The sequence below is a fragment of the Salmo salar genome, chromosome ssa10 (genome assembly GCF_905237065.1).
Source record: "Salmo salar chromosome ssa10, Ssal_v3.1, whole genome shotgun sequence".
Taxonomy (NCBI): Eukaryota; Metazoa; Chordata; class Actinopteri; order Salmoniformes; family Salmonidae; genus Salmo; species Salmo salar.
Window position 1 is genome coordinate 44,450,899 of NC_059451.1, and position 23,525 is coordinate 44,474,423.

Sequence of the window (23,525 nt, forward strand, 5' to 3'; positions counted from 1 at the left end):
TAAACTCAGTTTTTCACAATTCCTGACATTTAATCCTAGTAAAAATTCCCTGTCTTAGGTCAGTTAGGATCATCACTTTATTTTAAGAATGTGAAATGTCAGAATAATAGAAGAGAGAATGATTTATTTCAGCTTTTATTTATTTTATCACATTCCCAGTGGGTCAGAAGTTTACATACACTCAACTACTATTTGGTAGCATTGCCTTTAAATTGTTTAACTTGGGTCAAACGTTTCGGGTAGCCTTCCACAAGTTTCCCACAAAAAGGCCCATTCCTCCTGACAGAGCCGGTGTAACTGAGTCAGGTTTGTAGGCCTCCTTGCTCGCACACGCTTTTTCAGTTCTGCCCATTCATTTTCTATGGGATTGAGGTCAGGGCTTTGTGATGGCCACTCCAATACCTTGACTTTGTTGTCCTTAAGTCATTTTGCCACAACTTTGGAAGTATGCTTGGGGTCATTGTCCATTTGGAAGACCCATTTGCGACCAAGCTTTAACTTCCTGACTGATGTCTTGAGATGTTGCTTCAATATAGCCACCTAATTTTCCTCCTCATGATGCCATCTATTTTGTGAAGTGGACCAGTCCCTCCTGCAGCAAAGCACCCCCACAGCATGATGCTGCCACCCCTGTGCTTCACGGTTGTGATGGTGTTCTTCGGCTTGCCTCCACCTTTTTAATCAAAACAAAACAATGGTCATTTTGGCCAAACAGTTATATTTTTGTTACATCAGACCAGAGGACATTTCTCCGAAAAGTATGATTTTTGTACCCATATGCAGTTGCAAACCGTAGTCTGGCTTTTTTATGGCAGATTTTGAGCAGTGACTTCTTCCTTGCTGAGCGGCCTTTCAGGTTATGTCGATATAGGACTCGTTTTACTGTGGCTATAGATACTTTTGTATGACGGCTGCGTGGTCCCATGGTATTTATACTTGCGTACTATTGTTTGTACAGATGAACGTGGTATCTTCAGGCGTTTGGAAATTGCTCCCAAGGATGAACCAGACTTTTGGAGATCTACAATTTGTTTTCTGAGGTCTTGGCTGATTTCTTTTGATTTCTCCCTTGATGTCAAGCAGAGGCACTGAGTCTGAAGGTAGGCCTTGAAATACATCCACAGGTACACCTCCAATTGACTCAAATGATGTCAATTAGCCTATCAGAAGCTTCTAAAGCCATGACATCATTTTCTGGAATTTTCCAAGCTGTTTAAAGGCACAGTCAACTTAGTGTATGTAAACTTTTGACCCACTGGAATTGTGATACAGTGAATTATAAGTGAAATAATCTGTCTGTAAACAATTGTTGGAAAAGTGACTTGTGTCATGCACAAAGTAGATGTCCTAACCGACTTGCCAAAACTATAGTTTGTTAACCTGTTGGGGATAGGGGGCAGTATTTGCACGGCCGGATAAAAAACATACCCGATTTAATCTGGTTACTACTCCTGCCCAGTAACTAGAATATGCATATAATTAGTAGATTTGGATAGAAAACACTCTAAAGTTTCTAAAACTGTTTGAATGGTGTCTGTGAGTATAACAGAACTCATATGGCAGTCAAAACCCTGAGACAAATCCTAACAGGAAGTGGAAATCTGATGTGTGGAATCACTTCAAGCCTTTGCCATTGAAACACACAGGGACTTATTAATCATTTAGCACTTCCTAAGGCTTCCACTCAACAGTCTTTACAAAGTGGTTTGAGTCTTCTATGGTAGAAACTGACCCAAAGAGAGGCTTGGGAAGTTGGTCACAGGGGGAGGGCCATTACTACTATGACGCAGGCGCCCATGGGAAGCCTTTTGTTCTGAAATGTTTAGTAAGACAATGCAATCGTCCGCCTTGAATATTATTGAAGCTCTGGTTGAAAAAGGCCCTAAAGATTTATGTTATACAACGTTTGACATGTTTGAACGAACGTAAATATATATTTTTTGCACAAGTCCCGCGCGCTTCAGTACATTATGAGTAGCCTTCGGAACGCGCTAACAAGAAGGAACTATTGGGACATAAATTATTAACTTTTACGAACAAAACTACATTTGTTGTGGACCTGGGATTCCTGGAAGTGCCTTCTGATGAAGATAATCAAAGGTAAGGGAATATTTACATTTACATTTACATTTAAGTCATTTAGCAGACGCTCTTATCCAGAGCGACTTACAAATTGGTGCATTCACCTTATGATATCCAGTGGAACAACCACTTTACAATAGTGCATCTAAATCTTTTAAGGGGGGGTTAGAAGGATTACTTTATCCTATCCTAGGTATTCCTTAAAGAGGTGGGGTTTCAGGTGTCTCCGGAAGGTGGTGATTGACTCCGCTGTCCTGGCGTCGTGAGGGAGCTTGTTCCACCATTGGGGTGCCAGAGCAGCGAACAGTTTTGACTGGGCTGAGCGGGAACTGTGCTTCCTCAGAGGTAGGGGGGCCAGCAGGCCAGAGGTGGATGAACGCAGTGCCCTTGTTTGGGTGTAGGGCCTGATCAGAGCCTGAAGGTATGGAGGTGCCGTTCCCTTCACAGCTCCGTAGGCAATCACCATGGTCTTGTAGCGGATGCGAGCTTCAACTGGAAGCCAGTGGAGAGAGCGGAGGAGCGGGGTGACGTGAGAGAACTTGGGAAGGTTGAACACCAGACGGGCTGCGGCGTTCTGGATGAGTTGTAGGGGTTTAATGGCACAGGCAGGGAGCCCAGCCAACAGCGAGTTGCAGTAATCCAGACGGGAGATGACAAGTGCCTGGATTAGGACCTGCGCCGCTTCCTGTGTGAGGCAGGGTCGTACTCTGCGAATGTTGTAGAGCATGAACCTACAGGATCGGGTCACCGCCTTGATGTTAGTGGAGAACGACAGGGTGTTGTCCAGGATCACGCCAAGGTTCTTAGCACTCTGGGAGGAGGACACAAGGGAGTTGTCAACCGTGATGGCGAGATCACGGAGATTACAAAAGTATATTTGATTTTAGATGGTTCCAAGATGGCGCTAACATGTATCGCCTAGCCTATTTTTCTAAGCATACCACGTAGTTTATTGCAAAGTGTGATTTCCCAGTAAAGTTATTTTTAAATCTGGAAATGCGGTTGCATTCACGAGATGTTAATCTATAATTCTTTGAATGACAATATTACATTTTAACAATGTTTTCGAATAGTAATTTTGTAAATTGTAGCGCTGATTCACCGGAAGCATTTGAGGGAAAATATTTTCTGAACGTCACGCGCCGATGTAAAATGCTGTTTTTATATATAAATATGAACTTTATCGAACAAAGAATGCATGTATTGTGTAACATGATGTCCTAGGAGTGTCATCTGATGAAGATTGTCAAAGGTTAGTGCTGCATTTAGCTGTGTTCTGGGTATTTGTGATGCATGCTAGTTGCTTTGAAAATGGCAGTGTGATTTTTTTTGGCAGGGTACTCTCCTAACATAATCTAATGTTTTGCTTTTGCTGTAAAGCCTTTTTGAAATCGGACAACGTGGTTCCCAGACAAGTGTCCCACGTTCCCAGACAGGTTAACAAGAAATTTGTGGAGTGGTTGAAAAACAAGTTTTAATGACTCCAACCTAAGTGTACGTAAACTTCCGACTTCAACTGTATTATTTCAATTAAAAATCCTTATTTCTAACCTTGTCAACGTTTTGACTATATTTCCTATTCATTTTGCAACTCATTTCATGTATGTTTCCTTGGAAAACAAGTATATCTCTAAGTGACCCCAAACTTTTGAACGGTAATGTGCACTGCTACCATCTAGTGGCCAAAATCTTTGAACCACTGCTTTTTGGGGACCGGGTCAAAGCATTTGAGAACCACTGAGCTAGCAGACAGATTGTTGATTTGCTGTAGATCGGGTGCAGCGCAAACGTCAATTTGTAGGGAGAGAATATTGCCATAAATACTGTATGTGGTGGCCTAGGGAAACCCTTCACATCGTCAAATTCTGACTTTTAGATTTTTTGTTTGTTCTGTAAACTAATTTTCTAATTCCATTGAGAGAAAAAGACCAACATTCAGCTTCAATGTTTCAGAAGAGATTGTCACTATGTGTGTATATATATATATATATATATATATATATATATATATATATATATATATATATATATATATATATTTTTTTTTTTTTTTTTTTTATTAAAGCAACTGCTGGTATTGTTTGCATTAAATAATCATTACTCAAATTAATTATTATACTGTACAATAATATAGAGTACCAGTCAAAAGTTTGGACACACCTACTCATTCAAGGGTTTTTCTTTATTTTTACTATTTTCTATATTGTAGAATAATAGAGACGACATCAAAACTATGAAATAACAAATATGGAATCATGTGGTAACCAAAAAAGTGTTACTTTTTTAAATATTTGAGATTCTTCAAAGCAGCCACCCTTTGCCTTGATGACAGCTTTGCACACTCTTGGCATTCTCTCAATCAGCTTCATGAGGAATGGAATGTATTTCAATTAAGAGGTGTGCCTTCTTAAAAGTGAATTTGTGGAATTATTGTGAGGTAGGGGTGGTATACAGATGATAGCTCTATTTGGTAAAAGACCAAGTCCATATTATGGCAAGAACAGCTCAAATAAGCAAAGAGAAACAACAGTCCATAATTGCTTTAAGATAAGAAGGTCAGTCAATCCAGAAAATTTCAAGAACTTTGAAAGTTTCTTCAAGTGCACTCGCAAAACCATCAAGCGCTATGATAAACATGGCGGTATTCGCCTTAGCAATCTCACTAGAATAAAGACCTCCTCCATTCCTGCCATTATTGAAAGAGATCGTGATACCTCACATCTCAAAATAGGGCTACTTAATGTTAGATCCCTCACTTCAAAGGCAGTTATAGTCAATGAACTAATCACTGATCATAATCTTGATGTGATTGGCCTGACTGAAACATGGCTTAAGCCTGATGAATTTACTGTGTTAAATGAGGCCTCACCTCCTGGTTACACTAGTGACCATATCCCCTGTGCATCCCGCAAAGGCGGAGGTGTTGCTAACATTTACGATACCAAATTTAAATTTACAAAAAAAAACAACAACGTTTTCATTTTTTGAGCTTCAAGTCATGAAATCTATGCAGCCTACTCAATCACTTTTTATAGCTACTGTTTACAGGCCTCCTGGGCCATATACAGCGTTCCTCACTGAGTTCCCTGAATTCCTATCGGACATTGTAGTCACAGCAGATAATATTCTAATTTTTGGTGACTTTAATATTCACATGGAAAAGTCCACAGACCCACTCCAAAAGGCTTTCGGAGCCATCATCGACTCAGTGGGTTTTGTCCAACATGTCTCTCGACCTACTCACTGCCACAGTCATACTCTGGACCTAGTTTTGTCCCGTGGAATAAATGTTGTGAATCTTAATGTTTTTCCTCATAATCCTGGACTATCGGACCACCATTTTATTACGTTTGCAATCGCAACAAATAATCTGCTCAGACCCCAACCAAGGAGCATCAAAAGTTGTGCTATACATTCTCAGACAACCCAAAGATTCCTTGATGCCCTTCCAGACTCCCTCTGCCTACCCAAGGACATCAGAGGACAAAAATCAGTTAACCATCTAACTGAGGAACTCAATTTAACTTTGCGCAATACCCTAGATGCAGTTGCACCCCTAAAAACTAAAAACATTTGTCATAAGAAACTAGCTCCCTGGTATACAGAAAATACTCGAGCTCTGAAGCAAGCTTCCAGAAAATAGGAACGGAAATGGCGCCACACCAAACTGGAAGTCTTCCGACTAGCTTGGAAAGACAGTACCGTGCAGTATCGAAGAGCCCTCACTGCTGCTCGATCATCCTATTTTTCCAACTTAATTGAGGAAAATAAGAACAATCCGAAATGTCTTTTTGATACTGTCGCAAAGCTAACTAAAAAGCAGCATTCCCCAAGAGAGGATGGCTTTCACTTCAGCAGTAATAAATTCATGAACTTTGAGGAAAAGATCATGATCATTAGAAAGCAAATTACGGACTCTTCTTTAAATCTGCGTAGTCCTCCAAAGCTCTGTTGTCCTGAGTCTGCACAACTCTGCCAGGACCTAGGATCAAGGGAGACACTAAAGTGTTTTAGTACTATATCTCTTGACACAATGATGAAAATAATCATGGCCTCTAAACCTTCAAGCTGCATACTGGACCCTATTCAACTAAACTACTGATAGAGCTGCTTCCTGTGCTTGGCCCTCCTATGTTGAACATAATAAACAGTTCTCTATCCACCGGATGTGTACCAAACTCACTAAAAGTGGCAGTAATAAAGCCTCTCTAGAAAAAGCCAAACCTTGACCCAGAAAATATAAAAAACTATCGGCCTATATCGAATCTTCCATTCCTTTCAAAAATTGTAGAAAAAGCTGTTGCGCAGCAACTCACTGCCTTCCTGAAGACAAACAATGTATACGAAACGCTTCAGTCTGGTTTTAGACCCCATCATAGCACTGAGACTGCACTTGTGAAGGTGGTAAATGACCTTTTAATGATGTCAGACCGAGGCTCTGCATCTGTCCTCGTGCTCCTAGATCTTAGGGCTGCTTTTGATACCATCGATCACCGCATTCTTTTGGAGAGATTGGAAACCCAAATTGGTCTACACGGACAAGTTCTGGCCTGGTTTAGATCTTATCTGTCGGAAAGATATCAGTTTGTCTCTGTGAATGGTTTGTCCTCTGACAAATCAACTGTAAATTTCGGTGTTCCTCAAGGTTCTGTTTTAGGACCACTATTGTTTTCACTATATATTTTACCTCTTGGGGATGTCATTCGAAAACATAATGTTAAATTTCACTGCTATGCGGATGACACACAGCTGTACATTTCAATGAAACATGGTGAAGCCCCAAAATTGCCCTCGCTAGAAGCCTGTGTTTCAGACATAAGGAAGTGGATGGCTGCAAACGTTCTACTTTTAAACTCGGACAAAACAGAGATGCTTGTTCTAGGTCCCAAGAAACAAAGAGATCTTCTGTTAAATCTGACAACTAATCTTGATGGTTGTACAGTCGTCTCAAATAAAACTGTGAAGGACCTCGGCATTACTCTGGACCATGATCTCTCTTTTGAAGAACATATCAAGACTGTTTCAAGGGCAGCTTTTTTCCATCTACGTAACATTGCAAAAATCAGAAACTTTCTGTCCACAAATGATGCAGAAAAATGTATCCATGCTTTTGTTACTTCTAGGTTGGACTACTGCAATGCTCTACTTTCCGGCTACCCAGATAAAGCACTAAATAAACTTCAGTTAGTGCTAAATACGGCTGCTAGAATCCTGACTAGAACCAAAAAATATGATCATATTACTCCAGTGTTAGCCTCCCTACACTGGCTTCCTGTTAAGGCAAGGGCTGATTTCAAGGTTTTACTGCTAACCTACAAAGCATTACATGGGCTTGCTACTACCTATCTTTCCGATTTGGTCCTGCCGTACATACCTACACATACGCTATGGTCACAAGACGCAGGCCTCCTAATTGTCCCTAGAATTTCTAAGCAAACAGCTGGAGGCAGGGCTTTCTCCTATAGAGCTCCATTTTTATGGAATAGTCTGCCTACAAATGTGAGAGATGCAGACTCGGTCTCAACCTTTAAGTCTTTACTGAAGACTCATCTCTTCAGTGGGTCCTATGATTGAGTGTAGTTTGGCCCAGGAGTGTGAAGGTGAACGGAAAGGCTCTGGAGCAACGAACCACCCTTGCTGTCTCTGCCTGGCCGGTTCCCCTCTCTCCACTGGGATTCTCTGCCTCTAACCCTATTACAGGGGCTGAGTCACTGGCTTATTGGTGTTCTTCCATGCCGTCCCTAGGAGGGGTGCGTCACTTGAGTGGGTTTAGTAACTGACGTGGTCTTCCTGTCTGGGTTGGCGCCCCCGCCCCTTGGGTTGTGCCGTGGCGGAGATCTTTGTGGGCTATACTCGGCCTTGTCTCAGGATGGCAAATTTGGGGTTGAAGATATCCCTCTAGTGGTGTGGGGGCTGTGCTTTGGCAAAGTGGGTGGGGTTATATCCTTCCTGTTTGGCCCTGTCCGGGGGTATCGTCGGATGGGGCCATAGTGTCTCCTGACCCCTCCTGTCTCAGCCTCCAGTATTTATGCTGCAGTACTTTATGTGTCGGGGGGCTAGGGTCAGTCTGTTATATCTGGAGTATTTCTCCTGTCTTATCCGGTGTCCTGTGTGAATTTAAGTATGCTCTCTCTAATTCTCTCTTTCTCTCTCTCGGAGGACCTGAGCCCTAGGACCATGCCTCAGGACTACCTGACATGATGACTCCTTGCTGTCCCCAGTCCACCTGGCCGTGCTGCTGCTCCAGTTTCAACTGTTATGCCTGCGGCTATGGAACGCTGACCTGTTCACCGGACGTGCTACCTGTCCCAGACCTGTTGTTTTCAACTCTCTAGAGACAGCAGGAGCAGTAGAGATACTCTCAATGATCGGCTATGAAAAGCCAACTGACATTTACTCTTGAGGTGCTGACTTGTTATACACTCGACAACTGTGAATATTATTATTTGACCATGCTGGTCATTTATGAACATTTGAACATCTTGGCCATGTTCTGTTATAATCTCCACCCGGCACAGCCAGAAGCGGACTGGCCACCCCTCATAGCCTGGTTCCTCTCTAGGTTTCTTCCTAGGTTTTGACCTTTCTAGGGAGTTTTTGTACAGCACCTTTCTAGGGAGTTTTTGTACAGCACTTTGAGATATCAGCTGATGTAAGAAGGGCTATATAAATAAATTTGATCTGATTTGATCGAACTGGCTCTCATGAGGACCGCCACAGGAAAGGAAGACGCAGAGTTACCTCTGCTGCAGAGGATAAGTTCATTAGAGCTAGCTATCTTAACATACCTAATGCATTGTGTACTTAGCTAGCTAGCTAGCTTAACATACCTTGCTTGCTCCTCGTTGAAGATGCTCTCATCTCTCCATCCATGATCTGAGGTGACAGACAATCGTTGGGACCACTCATAAAATAATAATTGATTATCGGTAATTCAGAGCATAGTGGCAGCTGAAGTCAGTGGCAGGTTTGCTCTGTGGTGGTGGTTGAGGAGACGGTGATTGACAGGGGGAAATATTACAGTGTAACACCTGGTAATCAGGCTTGGAGTAACACGCCTCCCTCTCACATGCCCTGTGGTGTGCCTACTGCTCAGTCAGCTAGCCTGGGATACTTAGAACACACACAATCATCCTGACTTCTGTGATAGACAAAGGTGTGTGTGGTACAAACATGAGCATCTGTGTGCGCTAGACAGCCTGCACGTGCGTAGGAGGGGGGAAAATATCAAGAAATTAATAACAGAGTTAAAATGCTGTCAGATCTTCTCTGTGATTGACTCGCTGTGTCTGAAGTCAACGATTACTGATCTTGACAATACTGGTCCTGGCCTCAGAGACGACACCAGATAATAGATATGCTACTGTGCTATGGTATTTTAACATGAATATCTCAAGATTGATTGAAAACTCACTCTAACTCTCTCTTCCCTCCTTTCACTGCCAATCTCTTTGAAGCTCCCCCAATTTAAATGAGATTTGATTCAAAATAGTTCTGTCTCCGTCTTTTAATTCAAAACGGCGATCATAACAATTCCACTGAGACTGATGCATTAAGTTCTGCAACTAGCTACCTTCTCTAAAAGAGCTAGGCTATTCAAAGCATGTACATCTATTTTATAACCAAGGGATCCGTATTAAGACAATTAAATTCAGTTAAAAAAAAATGTAGAGTCTCCGACATTCTTTATATACTTCTACTGGTACGTCAGAACCCATCCTACCTTGACACAACGGTCTGTTGGACTAATTAACAGTGTGACATGAGCTGTGGATAAGGCCGTTTCTCATTAAACTCCCATCAGCAATTAAACAGCATTAACCTTTAGTGCCCCCCGCCTCAGCCCCAACATCTCAGCTGTTTGCAGATCTGTGTTTCAAAAGGTGTTCAAGTTTGGCTCGCCCTCTGGCTCTACTCTAAATACAGCCATTCCCTCTAACCAGGAAAAGAGAAAAGGACTGGACAGACATGGTGGGGTTGTTCTGTGAACTGAAGAGAATGGTGATGGTTTGGAGAAGTGGGGGGTGGTTTGGCTTACCTGTCCCTTTGTTTCGGTCCACAAAGCAATACTTGAGCTCGTATTCTCTCAGAATCTCATGGACCTCCTGCAGAGAGAGAGAGAGAGAGAGAGAGAGAGAGAGAGAGAGGGGGGGGAAGAGAGGGAGTGAGAGAGAGAGGGAGAGAGATGGATAGAGTGAATGGGGGAGAGAGAGAGAGAGAGAGAGAGAGAGAGAGTTTAGACAGCAGGAATATTTGAAACACGGAACACACTAACGTCACAGTTGTCCAATGAGCTAAATCTCTCATTCTTTTACAGTTTTTTTTTCTCCAGATATACTTTCAGAAGTCTTTGATGGAACGTCTCCCTATTGCAATTATTTCTTGATTGGGGAATTAGATCAAGCATATCCTGTTGAAGAGCTGAATAGCTTTTTGGGCTCTTTATCGAGAACACAGACACATGTAGTTAACACTCACAGGGGAGATACATCCCCAAAACATATTAATAAGAATATTAAGATACTAAAGACTTTTTTTTACAGCCAAATGTCACCTGGCCCTCTGATTCATCCACACATTTAATTTATTTAGACTATTTAGTCATTTAGCAGAGGCTCTTATGCAAAGCGACTTACAGTCAGTGCATACTACCCACCAACCCAACAGCCCATACAACATGGATCATCAACTAGATTCAGCCGCGGGACGATTTTTTCTTCAGCGCGTTGTCGGGGGGCCTGGAACATAATTCAAAATAATTTTTAGACTGCAAGAAGCCAAAACAGACATATTTGACTAAATCATAATCCTTTCAAACCCTGCTTACATTTGCGGGAATACTTGTGAACAGATTTCCAAAATCTGGTAGGGGTGGTATACAGAAGACAGCCCTATTTGGTAAAAGACCAAGTCCATATTATGGCAAGAACAAATCAAATAAGCAAAGAGAAATTACAGTCTATCATTACTTTAAGACATGAAGGTCAGGCAATTCGAAAAAATGTCATGAACTTCGAAAGCTTCTTTAAGTGCAGTCGCAAAAACCGTCAAGTGCTATGATGAAACTGGCCCTCGTGAGGACCGCCACAGGAAAGGAAGACCCAGAGTTACCTCTGCTGCAGAGGATAAGTTCATTAGAGTTACCAGCCTCAGAAATTGCAGCCCAAATAAATGCTTCACAGAGTTCATGTAACAGACACATCAACATCAACTGTTCAGAGGAGACCACATGAATCAGGCCCTCATGGTCAAATTGCTGCAAAGAAACCACTAAAGGACACCAATAATAATAAGAGACTTGCATGAGCCAAGAAAACAAGCAATGGACATTAGACTGGTGGAAATCTGTCCTTTAATCTTGATGAGTTCAAATTTTAGATTTTTGGTTCCAACCGCTGTGTCTTTGTGAGACGCAGAGTAGGTGAACGGATGATCTCTGCATGTGTGGTTCCCACTGTGAAGCATGGAGGAGGTGGTGAGATGGTGTGGGGGTGCTTTGCTAGTGATTTATTTAGAATTCAAGGCACACTTAACCAGCATGGCTACCACAGCATTCTGCAGCGATACGCCATCCCATCTGGTTTGCGCTTAGTGGGTCTATCATTGACCCAACACACCTCCAGGCTGTGTAAGGGCTATTTGATCAAGAAGGAGAGTGATGGCGTGCTGCATCAGATGACCTGGCCTCCACAATCACCCGACCTCAACCCAATTGAGATGGTTTGGAATGAGTTGGACCGCAGAGGGAAGGAAAAGCAGCCAACAAGTGCTCAGCATACATGGGAACTCCTTCAAGACTGTTGGAAAAGCATTCCAGGTGAAGCTGGTTGAGAGAATGCCAAGAGTGTGCAAAGCTGTCATCAAGGCAAAGGGTGGCTACATTGAAAAATCCCAAATATAAAATATATTTTGATTTGTTTAACACTTTTTTGGTTACTACATGATTCCATATGTGTTAATTCATAGTTTTGATGTCTTCACTATTATTCTACAATGTAGAAAATAGTAACAATAAAGAAAAATCCTTGAATGAGTAGGTGTCCAAACTTTTGACTGGTACTGTATACGAAACAAAAATATAAACGCAACATGTAAAGTGTTGGTCCCATGTTTCATGAGCTGAAATAAAAGATACCAGAAATGTTCCACACGAACAAAAAGCTTATTTCTCTCAAATTTTGTGCACAAATTTGTTTACATCCCTCTTAGTGAGCATTTCTCATTTGCCAAGATAATTCATCCACCTGACAGGTGTAGCATATCAAGAAGCTGATTAAACAGCATGATCATTACACAAGTGAACCTTGAGCTGGGGACAATAAAAGGCCACACTAAAATGTGCAGTTTTGTCACACAACACAATGCCACAGATCAAAATCAAATGTTATTTGTCACATGTGCCGAATTCAACCGCTGTAGACTTACCATGAAATGCTTACTTACAAGCCCTTAACCCACAATGCAGTTCAAGAAATAGAGTTGAGAAAAAATGTACTAAATAAACTGTCGTGACGTGACTATCATTAATGTGACGACTGCTATTTATCGAATAATTACCGACCACGTTTAACTATTACTCGATTAAATTAATTATGTAACAATTAACTCATTAGGAATTTTGGGCACCACGAGAATAGTTCTTGAACAAGTTACTATCTCCCGACTTAAACTCTAAAGATTTTATAAATACTGTATCTCTTACATCAGTAACAGTCAATTATTAATTATTACCTCATCAGTCTCATTCTGAACGTCGTTTAATTCGTAAATCTGCACAATCCCGAATCTAAGTGATGAATCAGCGATACACAAATTGGCTTAATTATTTAGTTAGAAAATAAATGATCACACAGAAATACATAAACACACGCACACACAAAAACACACACGGTATAGGTTATTGATTACTGACATAATGCAATGAAAACAGTCCCTAGTGGACTAACCCGATATGACGGCTTGTTACACAATGGAAAAAGATGGGGAAAGATAAAGAGCGGGTAAGATAAAGTGAGTGGACTTATCGTACATACATTTGGAAACTACGCTCACCATAAAGATGAATATTTAGCACCCTAACAACCTCTCATTCGAATTAGATATGCAACATATATTTACATGTAGATGTATTTCTCTGTCATCTCTCTGTTGAAACCACTCGATCCGTCTATGGCGAGGAGTTCAATGTAAGTCTCTGGCTGTCCACCAGGGGTTACAATGTCCTTCTTAGTTGTATGCTTCTTTGTCTTCGAGGGTTCGTTAGAATGGATACATCAGAGGTGTACCACCCGGTGGTGAGAGGGATCTGTTCTTCCCTCCCCTCTTTGGTCAATTGTCCGAGACTACTTTACACACAGAGCTGCAGACGTTGCATGTTTTGGTCTAGTTTTCACCTTCTTCACTCGTTGAGAGTTTCAGAGGGTCTTACCATTTTCGTATATTGTAGTTTTAACCATTTCAACGTGTGGACCACGTTCTCACGTTCTCTGGTCTGTGTTTAAATTCTCAGGGAGTCCTTTTAAGCACTCTGGCCTTGGGGGGCATTCCATCCTGTTGACACAATGTTTGTACTCACGTGGGCGTGGTTACTGACTGGGCCCAGGTTTATATGAAAAGCCATTATCTCGTTTAGAAGGCTAAAATCACATTTCTATCATCACAAAAGTATTCTTATACTTAATAATTTATTTTAACACAACATTTAGATGCAAACCTGATAACTAGGATGTGTACAGTCGTGGCCAAAAGTTTTGAGAATGACACAAATATTCATTTTCACAAAGTCTGCTGCCTCAGTTTGTATGATGGCAATTTGCATATACTCCAGAATGTTATGAAGAATGATCAGATGAATTGCAATTAATTGCAAAGTCCCTCTTTGCCATGGAAATGAACTGAATCCCCCAAAAACATTTCCACTGCATTTCAGCCCTGCCACAAAAGGACCAGCTGACATCATGTCAGTGATTCTCTCGTTAACACACGTGTGAGTGTTGATGAGGACAAGGCTGGAGATCCCTCTGTCATGCTGATTGAGTTCAAATAACAGACTGGAAGCTTAAAAAAGAGGGTGGTGCTTGGAATCATTGTTCTTCCTCTGTCAACCATGGTTACCTGCAAGGAAACATGTGCCATCACCATTGCTTTGCACAAAAAGGGCTTCACAGGAAAGGATATTGCTGCCAGTAAGATTGCACCTAAATCAACCATTTATCGGATCATCAAGAACTTCAAGGTTCAATTGTTGTGAAGAAGGCTTCAGGGCGCCCAAGAAAGTCCAGCAAGCACCAGGACCGTCTCCTAAAGTTGATTCAGCTGCGGGATGGGGGCACCACCAGTACAGAGCTTGCTCAGGAATGGCAGCAGGCAGGTGTGAGTGCATCTGCACGCACAGTTAGGCGAAAACTTTGGAGGATGGCCCAGTGTCAAGAAGGGCAGCAAAGAAGCCACTTCTCTCCAGGAAAAACATCAGGGACAGACTGATATTCTGCAAAAGGTACAGGGATTGGACTGCTGAGGACTGGGGTAAAGTCATTTTCTCTGATGAATCCCCTTTCCGATTATTTGGGGCATCCGGAAAAAAGCTTGTCCGGAGAAGACAAGGTGAGCGCTACCATCAGTCCTGTGTCATGCCAACAGTAAAGCATCCTGAGACCATTCATGTGTGGGGTTGCTTCTCAGTCAAGGGAGTGGGCTCACTCACAATTTTGCCTAAGAACACAGCCATGAATAAAGAATGGTACCAACACATCCTCCCGAGAGCAACTTCTCCCAACCATCCAGGAACAGTTTGGTGACGAACAATGCCTTTTCCAGCATGATGGAGCACCTTGCCATAAGACAAAAGTGATAACTAAGTGGCTCGGGGAACAAAACATAGATATTTTGGGTCCAGTGCCAGGAAACTCCCCAGAACTTAATCCCATTGAGAACTTGCGGTCAATCCTCAAGAGGCGGGTGGACAAACAAAAACCCACAAATTCTGACAAACTCTAGCATTGAATATGCAAGAATGGGCTGCCATCAGTCAGGATGTGGCCCAGAAGTTAATTGACAGTATGCCAGGGCGGATTGCAGAGGTCTTGAAAAAGAAGGGTCAACACTGCAAATATTGACTCTTTGCATCAACTTCATGTAATTGTCAATAAAAGCCTTTGACACCTATGAAATGCTTGTAATTATACTTCAGTATTCCATAGTAACATCTGACAAAAATATCTAAAGACACTGAGGCAGCAGACTTTGTGGAAATTAATATTTGTGTCATTCTCAAAACTTTTGGCCACGACTGTATAGTATTATTTAGTCATGATTGCATTGAACTCCCTTCCATCTCATACAGCGCAAGTGAACATATTTTTTTTTACTATAAAGCAACACCTCACTGCATAACGCATTGACCTACTTGTGTGTATGTACAGTGCCTTGCGAAAGTATTCGGCCCCTTTGAACTTTTCGACCTTTTGCCACATTTCAGGCATCAAACAAAAAGATATAAAACTGTAATTTTTTGTGAAGAATCAACAACAAGTGGGACACAATCATGAAGTGGAACGAAATTTATTGGATATTTCAAACTTTTTTAACAAATAAAAAACGGACAAATTGGGCGTGCAAAATTATTCACCCCCCTTAAGTTAATACTTTGTAGTGCCACCTTTTGCTGCGATTACAGCTGTAAGTCGCTTGGGGTATGTCTCTATCAGTTTTGCACATCGAGAGACTGAAATTTCTGCCCATTCCTCCTTGCAAAACAGCTCGAGCTCAGTGAGGTTGGATGGAGAGCGTTTGTGAACAGCAGTTTTCAGTTCTTTCCACAGATTCTAGATTGGATTCAGGTCTGGACTTTGACTTGGCCATTCTAACACCTGGATATGTTTATTTGTGAACCATTCCATTGTAGATTTTGCTTTATGTTTTGGATCATTGTCTTGTTGGAAGACAAATCTCCGTCCCAGTCTCAGGTCTTTTGCAGACTCCATCAGGTTTTCTTCCAGAATGGTCCTGTATTTGGCTCCATCCATCTTCCCATCAATTTTAACCATCTTCCCTGCCCCTGCTGAAGAAAAGCAGGCCCAAACCATGATGCTGCCACCACCATGTTTGACAGTGGGGATGGTGTTCAGGGTGATGAGCTGTGTTGCTTTTACGCCAAACATAACGTTTTGCATTGTTGCCAAAAAGTTTGATTTTGGTTTCATCTGACCAGAGCACCTTCTTCCACATGTTTGGTGTGTCTCCCAGGTGGCTAGTGGCAAACTTTAAACAACACTTTTTATGGATATCTTTAAGAAATGGCTTTCTTCTTGCCACTCCTCCATAAAGGCCAGATTTGTGCAGTATACGACTGATTGTTGTCCTATGGACAGAGTCTCCCACCTCAGCTGTAGATCTCTGCAGTTCATCCAGAGTGATCATGGGCCTCTTAGCTGCATCTCTGATCAGTCTTCTCCTTGTATGAGCTGAAAGTTTAGAGGGACGGCCGGGTCTTCGTAGATTTGCAGTGGTCTGATACTCCTTCCATTTCAATATTATTGCTTGCACAGTGCTCCTTGGGATGTTTAACCTGTTGGGGCTAGGGGGCAGTATTTGCACGGCCGGATAAAAAACGTACCCGATTTAATCTGGTTACTACTCCTGCCCAGTAACTAGAATATGCATATAATTATTGGCTTTTGATAGAAAACACCCTAAAGTTTCTAAAACTGTTTGAATGGTGTCTGTCTCTCACCAGCTCAAGCTGAACCTCGGCAAGACGGAGCTGCTCTTCCTCCCGGGGAAGGACTGCCCGTTCCATGATCTCGCCATCACGGTTGACAACTCCCTTGTGTCCTCCTCCCAGAGTGCTAAGAACCTTGGCGTGATCCTGGACAACACCCTGTCGTTCTCCACTAACATCAAGGCGGTGACCCGATCCTGTAGGTTCATGCTCTACAACATTCGCAGAGTACGACCCTGCCTCACACAGGAAGCGGCGCAGGTCCTAATCCAGGCACTTGTCATCTCCCGTCTGGATTACTGCAACTCGCTGTTGGCTGGGCTCCCTGCCTGTGCCATTAAACCCCTACAACTCATCCAGAACGCCGCAGCCCGTCTGGTGTTCAACCTTCCCAAGTTCTCTCACGTCACCCCGCTCCTCCGCTCTCTCCACTGGCTTCCAGTTGAAGCTCGCATCCGCTACAAGACCATGGTGATTGCCTACGGAGCTGTGAGGGGAACGGCACCTCCATACCTTCAGGCTCTGATCAGGCCCTACACCCAAACAAGGGCACTGCGTTCATCCACCACTGGCCTGCTGGCCCCCCTACCTCTGAGGAAGCACAGTTCCCGCTCAGCCCAGTCAAAACTGTTCGCTGCTCTGGCACCCCAATGGTGGAACAAGCTCCCTCACGACGCCAGGACAGCGGAGTCAATCACCACCTTCCGGAGACACCTGAAACCCCACCTCTTTAAGGAATACCTAGGATAGGATAAAGTAATCCTTCTAACCCCCCCCTTAAAAGATTTAGATGCACTATTGTAAAGTGGTTGTTCCACTGGATATCATAAGGTGAATGCACCATTTTGTAAGTCGCTCTGGATAAGAGCGTCTGCTAAATGACTTAAATGTAAATGTAATGTAATGTCTGTGAGTATAACAGAACTCATTTGGCAGGCCAAAACCTGAGAAGATTCCTTACAGGAAGTGGCCTGTCTGACAATTTCTTGCCCTCCTTGATCATCTCTAACAAATACAGGGGATCTCTGGCATGACGTGACACTTCCTACGGCTCCCATGGGCTCTCAGAAGGCGGGAAAAAGCTGAACGATGTAATTCCATCCCCAGGCTGAAACACATTAGCGCGTTTGGCAAGTGCTCTATCAGAGGGCCATTAGACTGAGGCTTGTGCATGAGGGGATAGCATGCTTTTACTTTCACTCTCTTTGTAATAAAAAACGATTTCCCGGTCGGAATATTATCGCTTTTTTACGAGAAAAATTGCATAAAAATTGATTTTAAACAGCGGTTGACATGCTTCGGAGTACGGTAATGGAATATTTCTATTTGTCACGAAATGCGCCATGCTCGTCACCCTTATTTACCCTTTCGGATAGTGTCTTGAACGCACGAACAAAACGCCGCTATTTGGATATAACAATGGATTATTTGGGACCAAACCAACATTTGTTATTGAAGTAGAAGTCCTGGGAGTGCATTCTGACGAAGAACAGCAAAGGTAATAACATTTTTCTTATAGTAAATCTGACTTTGGTGAGTGCTAAACTTGCTGGGTGTCTAAATAGCTAGCCCTGTGATGCCGGGCTATCTACTGAGAATATTGCAAAATGTGCGTTCACCGAAAAGCTATTTTAAAATCGGACATATCGAGTGCATAGAGGAGTTCTGTATCTATAATTCTTAAAATAATTGTTATGCTTTTTGTGAACGTTTATCGTGAGTAATTTAGTAAATTCACCGGCAGTGTTCGGTGGGAATGCTAGTCACATGCTAGTCACATGCTAATGTAAAAAGCTGTTTTTGATATAAATATGAACTTGATTGAACAAAACATGCATGTATTGTATAACATAATGTCTTAGGGTTGTCATCTGATGAAGATCATCAAAGGTTAGTGCTGCATTTAGCTGTGGTTTGGGTTTATGTGACATTATAAGCTAGCTTGAAAAATGGGTGTCTGATTATTTCTGGCTGGGTACTCTGCTGACATAATCTAAAGTTTTGCTTTCGTTGTAAAGCCTTTTTGAAATCGGACAGTGTGGTTAGATTAACGAGAGTCTTGTCTTTAAAATGGTGTAAAATAGTCATATGTTTGAAAAATTGAAGTTTTTGCATTTTTGAGGTATTTGAATATCGCGCCACGGGATTACACTGGCTGTTGAGCGTCCCACCTAGCCCATAGAGGTTAAAGCTTGGGAAATCTTTTTGTATCCAAATCCGGCTTTAAACTTCTCCACAACAGTATCTCGGACCTGCCTGGTGTGTTCCTTGTTCTTCATGATGCTCTCTGCGCTTTAAACGGACCTCTGAGACTATCACAGAGCAGGTGCATTTATACGGAGACTTGATTACACACAGGTGGATTCTATTTATCATCATTAGTCATTTAGGTCAACATTGGATCATTCAGAGATCCTCACTGAACTTCTGGAGAGAGTTTGCTGCACTGAAAGTAAAGGGGCTGAATAATTTTGCACGGCCAATTTTTCAGTTTTTTATTTGTTAAAAAAGTTTGAAATATCCAATAAATTTCGTTCCACTTCATAATTGTGTCCCACTTGTTGTTGATTCTTCACAAAAAAATTACAGTTTTATATCTTTATGTTTGAAGCCTGAAATGTGGCAAAAGGTCGAAAAGTTCAAGGGGGCCGAATACTTTCGCAAGGCACTGTACTGCCATGTGACCAACTTGTTGTGTGTATGTACTGACATGTGACCTACTTGTTGTGTGTATGTACTGACATGTGACTTACTTGTTGTGTGTATGTACTGACATGTGACTTACTTGTTGTGTGTATGTACTGACATGTGACTTACTTGTTGTGTGTATGTACTGACATGTGACCTAGCTGTTGTGTGTATGTACTGACATGTGACTTACTTGTTGTGTGTATGTACTGACATGTGACCTAGCTGTTGTGTGTATGTACTGACATGTGACTTACTTGTTGTGTGTATGTACTGACATGTGACTTACTTGTTGTGTGTATGTACTGACATGTGACCTAGCTGTTGTGTGTATGTACTGAGATGTGACCTACTTGTTGTGTGTATTGTTTTTTTTTGTGTCTGTAAATTCATCTGTCTTTAGTTGTAGTTTTTTTATATACACTGAACAAAAATATAAATGCAACATGCTACAACTTCAAAGATTTTTGTGAATTACAGTTCATATAAGTAAATCAGTCAATTGAAATAAATTCATTAGGCCCTAATCTATGGATATCACATGACTGGGAATACAAATATGCATCTCCTGGTCACCGATACCTTAAAAAGAAAATATGAGTGTGCTTCAGAAAACCAGTCAGTATCGTCAGCGCAACACATCTCCTTCACATAGAGTTGATCAGGCTGTTGATTGTGGCCTATAGAATGTTGTCCCACTCTTTTTCAATGGCTGAGTGAAGTTACTGGATATTGGCGGGAACTAGAACTCGCAGTTGTACATGTCGATCCATTGAGCATCCCAAACGTGCTCAATGGGTGACATGTTTGGTGAGTAAGCAGGCCATAGATGAACTGAGACCGTTTTCAGCTTACAGTAATTGTGACAGATCCTTGCGACATAGGGCTGTGCATTTTTATGCTGAAATACAGTTGAAGTCGGAAGTTTACAAACACCTTAGCCAAATACATTTAAACTCAGTTTTTCACAATTCTTGACATTTAATCCTAGTAAAAATTACCTGTCTTGGGTCAGTTAGGATCGCCACTTTATTTTAAGAATGAGAAATGTCAGAATAATAGTAGAGAGAATGACTTATTTCAGCTTTTATTTCTTTCATCACATTCCCAGTGGGTCAGAAGTTTACATACACTCAATTAGTATTTGGTAGCATTGCTTTTAAATTGTTTAACTTGGGTCAAATGTTTCAGGTAGCCTTTCACAAGCTTCCCACAATAAGATGGGTGAATTTTGACCCATTCCTCCTGACAGAGCTGGTGTAACTGAGTCAGGTTTGTAGGCCTCCTTGCTCGCACACGCTTTTTCAGTTCAGCCCACAAATTTTGTATAGGATTGAGGTCAGGGCTTTGTGATGGCCACTCCAATACCATATTGCAACAACTTTGGAAGTATGCTTGGGGTCATTGTCCATTTGGAAGACCCATTTGCGACCAAGCTTTAACTTCCTGACTGATGTCTTGAGATGTTAATTCAATATATCCACATCATTTTCCTACCTCATGATGCCATCTATTTTGTGAAGTGCACCAGTCCCTCCTGCGGCAAAGCACCCCCACAACGTGATGCTGCCACCCCCGTGCTTCACGGTTGGGATGGTGTTCTTCGTCTTTCAAGCATTCCCCTTTTTCCTCCAAACATAACGATGGTCATTATAGCCAAACAGTTCTATTCTTGTTTCATCAGACCAGAGGACATTTCTCCAAAAGGTACGATCTTTGTCTCCATGTGCAGTTGCAAACTGTAGTCTGGCTTTTTTATGGCGGTTTTGGAGCAGTGGCTTCTTCCTTGCTGAGCGGCCTTTCAGGTTATGTCGATACAGGATTTTTGTACCTGTTTCTTCCAGCATCTTCACAAGGTCCTTTGCTGTTATTCTGGGATTGATTTGCACTTTTCACACCAAAGTACGTTCATCTCTAGGAGGCAGAACGCGTCTCCTTCCTGAGCGGTATGATGGCTGCGTGGTCCCATGGTGTTTATACTTGCGTACTATTGTTTGTATAGATGAACGTGGTACCTTCAGGCATTTGGAAATTGCTCCCAAGGATGAACCAGACTTGTGGAGGTCTACAATTTCTATTCTGATGTCTTGGCTGATTTCTTTAGATTTTCCCATGATGTCAAGCAAAGAGGCACTGAGTTTGAAGGTAGGCCTTGAAATACATCCACAGGTACACCTCCAATTTTTTTATTTATTTCACCTTTATTTAACCAGGTAGGCTAGTTGAGAACAAGTTCTCATTTGCAAATGCGACCTGGCCAAGATAAAGCATCGGAGTTCGACACATACAACAACACAGTTACACATGGAATAAACAAAACCTACAGTCAATAATACTGTAGAAAAAAAAGAAAACAAAAAGCCATGACATTATTGTCTGTAATTTTCCAAGCTGTTTAAAGGCACAGTCAACTTAGTGTATGTAAACTTCTGACCCACTGAAATTGTGATACAGTGAATTATAAGTAAAATAATCTGTCTGTAAGCAATTGTTGGAAAACTTACTTGTGTCATGCACAAAGTAGATGTCCTAACCGACTTGCCAACACTGTAGTTTGTTAACAAGATATTTGTGGAGTGGTTGAAAAACCTAAGTGTATGCAAACTTCTGACTTCAACTGTATGAGGTGACGGTGTATGATGAATGGCACGACAATGGGCCTCAGGATCTCGGCACGGTATCTCTGCATTAAAATTGCTATTGATTAAATGTATTTGTGTCAGTTGTCCATAGCTTATGCATGCCCATACCATAACCTCACCATGACGCACCAGCCGTATATCGGGATTCATCTGTGAAGAGCACACTTCTCCAGCATGTCCGTGGCCATCAAAGGTGAGCATTTGCCCACTCTAGTCGGTTCCAACGCCGAACTTTAGTCAGGTCAAGAACCTGGTGAGCACGACGATCACGCAGATGAGCTTTCCAGAGATGGTTTCTGACAGTTTGTGCAGAAATTCTTCAGTTGTGCAAACCATCAGTTTCATCAGCTGTCCGGATGACTGGTTTCAAAAGATCCCGCAGGTGAAAAAGCCCGGATGTGGAGGTCCTGGGCTGGCGTGGTTACACGTGGTGTGCGGTTGTGATGCCGGTTGGATGTACTGCCAAATTCTCTAAAATGATGTTGGAGGCGGCTTATGGTAGAGAAATGAACATTTCTGGAAACAGCTCTGGTGAACATTCCTGCAGTCAGCATGCCAATTGCACTCTCCCTTAAAACTTGAGACATCCTACCAGATGGGCTAAATGCCTTTTATGCTCGCTTCGAGGCAAGCAACACTGAAGCATGCATGAGAGCATCAGCTGTTTCGGACGACTGTGATCATGCTTTCCTTAGCCGATGTGAGCAAGACCTTTGAACAGGTCAACATTACAAGGCCGCAGGGCCAGACGGATAACCAGGACGTGTATTCAGAGCATGCACGGACCAACTGGCAAGTGTCTTCACTGACATTGTATTTTTTTTTTCTCCCCAATTTCATGAAATCCAATTGGTAGTTACAGTCTTGTCCCATCACTGCAACTCCCATACAGACTCGGGAGAGGCGAAGGTCGAGAGCCATGCATCCTCCGAAACGCAACCCTGCTTCTTGACACACTGCTCGCTTAACCTCTATGGGCTAGGTGGGACGCCACCTACTCAACAGCCAGTGTAATCCCGTGGCGCGTTATTCAAATTCCTCAAAAATGCAAAAACTTCAATTTTTCAAACATATGGCTATTTTACACCATTTTAAAGATAAGACTCTCGTTAATCTAACCACACTGTCCGATTTCAAAAAGGCTTTACAACGAAAGCAAAACATTAGATTATGTCAGCAGAGTACCCAGCCAGAAATAATCAGACACCCATTTTTCAAGCTAGCATATAATGTCACATAAACCCAAACCACAGCTAAATGTAGCACTAACCTTTGATGATCTTCATCAGATGACAACCCTAGGACATTATGTTATACAATACATGCATGTTTTGTTCAATCAAGTTCATATTTATATCAAAAACCAGCTTTTTACATTAGCATGTGACTAGCAT

At 42.1% G+C, this 23,525-nt stretch overlaps 1 protein-coding gene across 3 annotated transcripts in view; it reads right to left on the bottom strand.

Moving 5' to 3' along the window:
* raver2 (ribonucleoprotein, PTB-binding 2) overlaps positions 1–23,525 on the bottom strand; it is a 176,708-nt gene that overhangs the window by 132,503 nt on the left and 20,680 nt on the right. For all 3 annotated transcript variants that reach the window (XM_014123425.2, XM_014123424.2, XM_014123423.2), the window contains exon 2: positions 10,121–10,187. In XM_014123425.2, the coding sequence (XP_013978900.2) occupies positions 10,121–10,187 (67 nt within the window). The remainder of the gene's footprint in view (positions 1–10,120; positions 10,188–23,525) is intronic.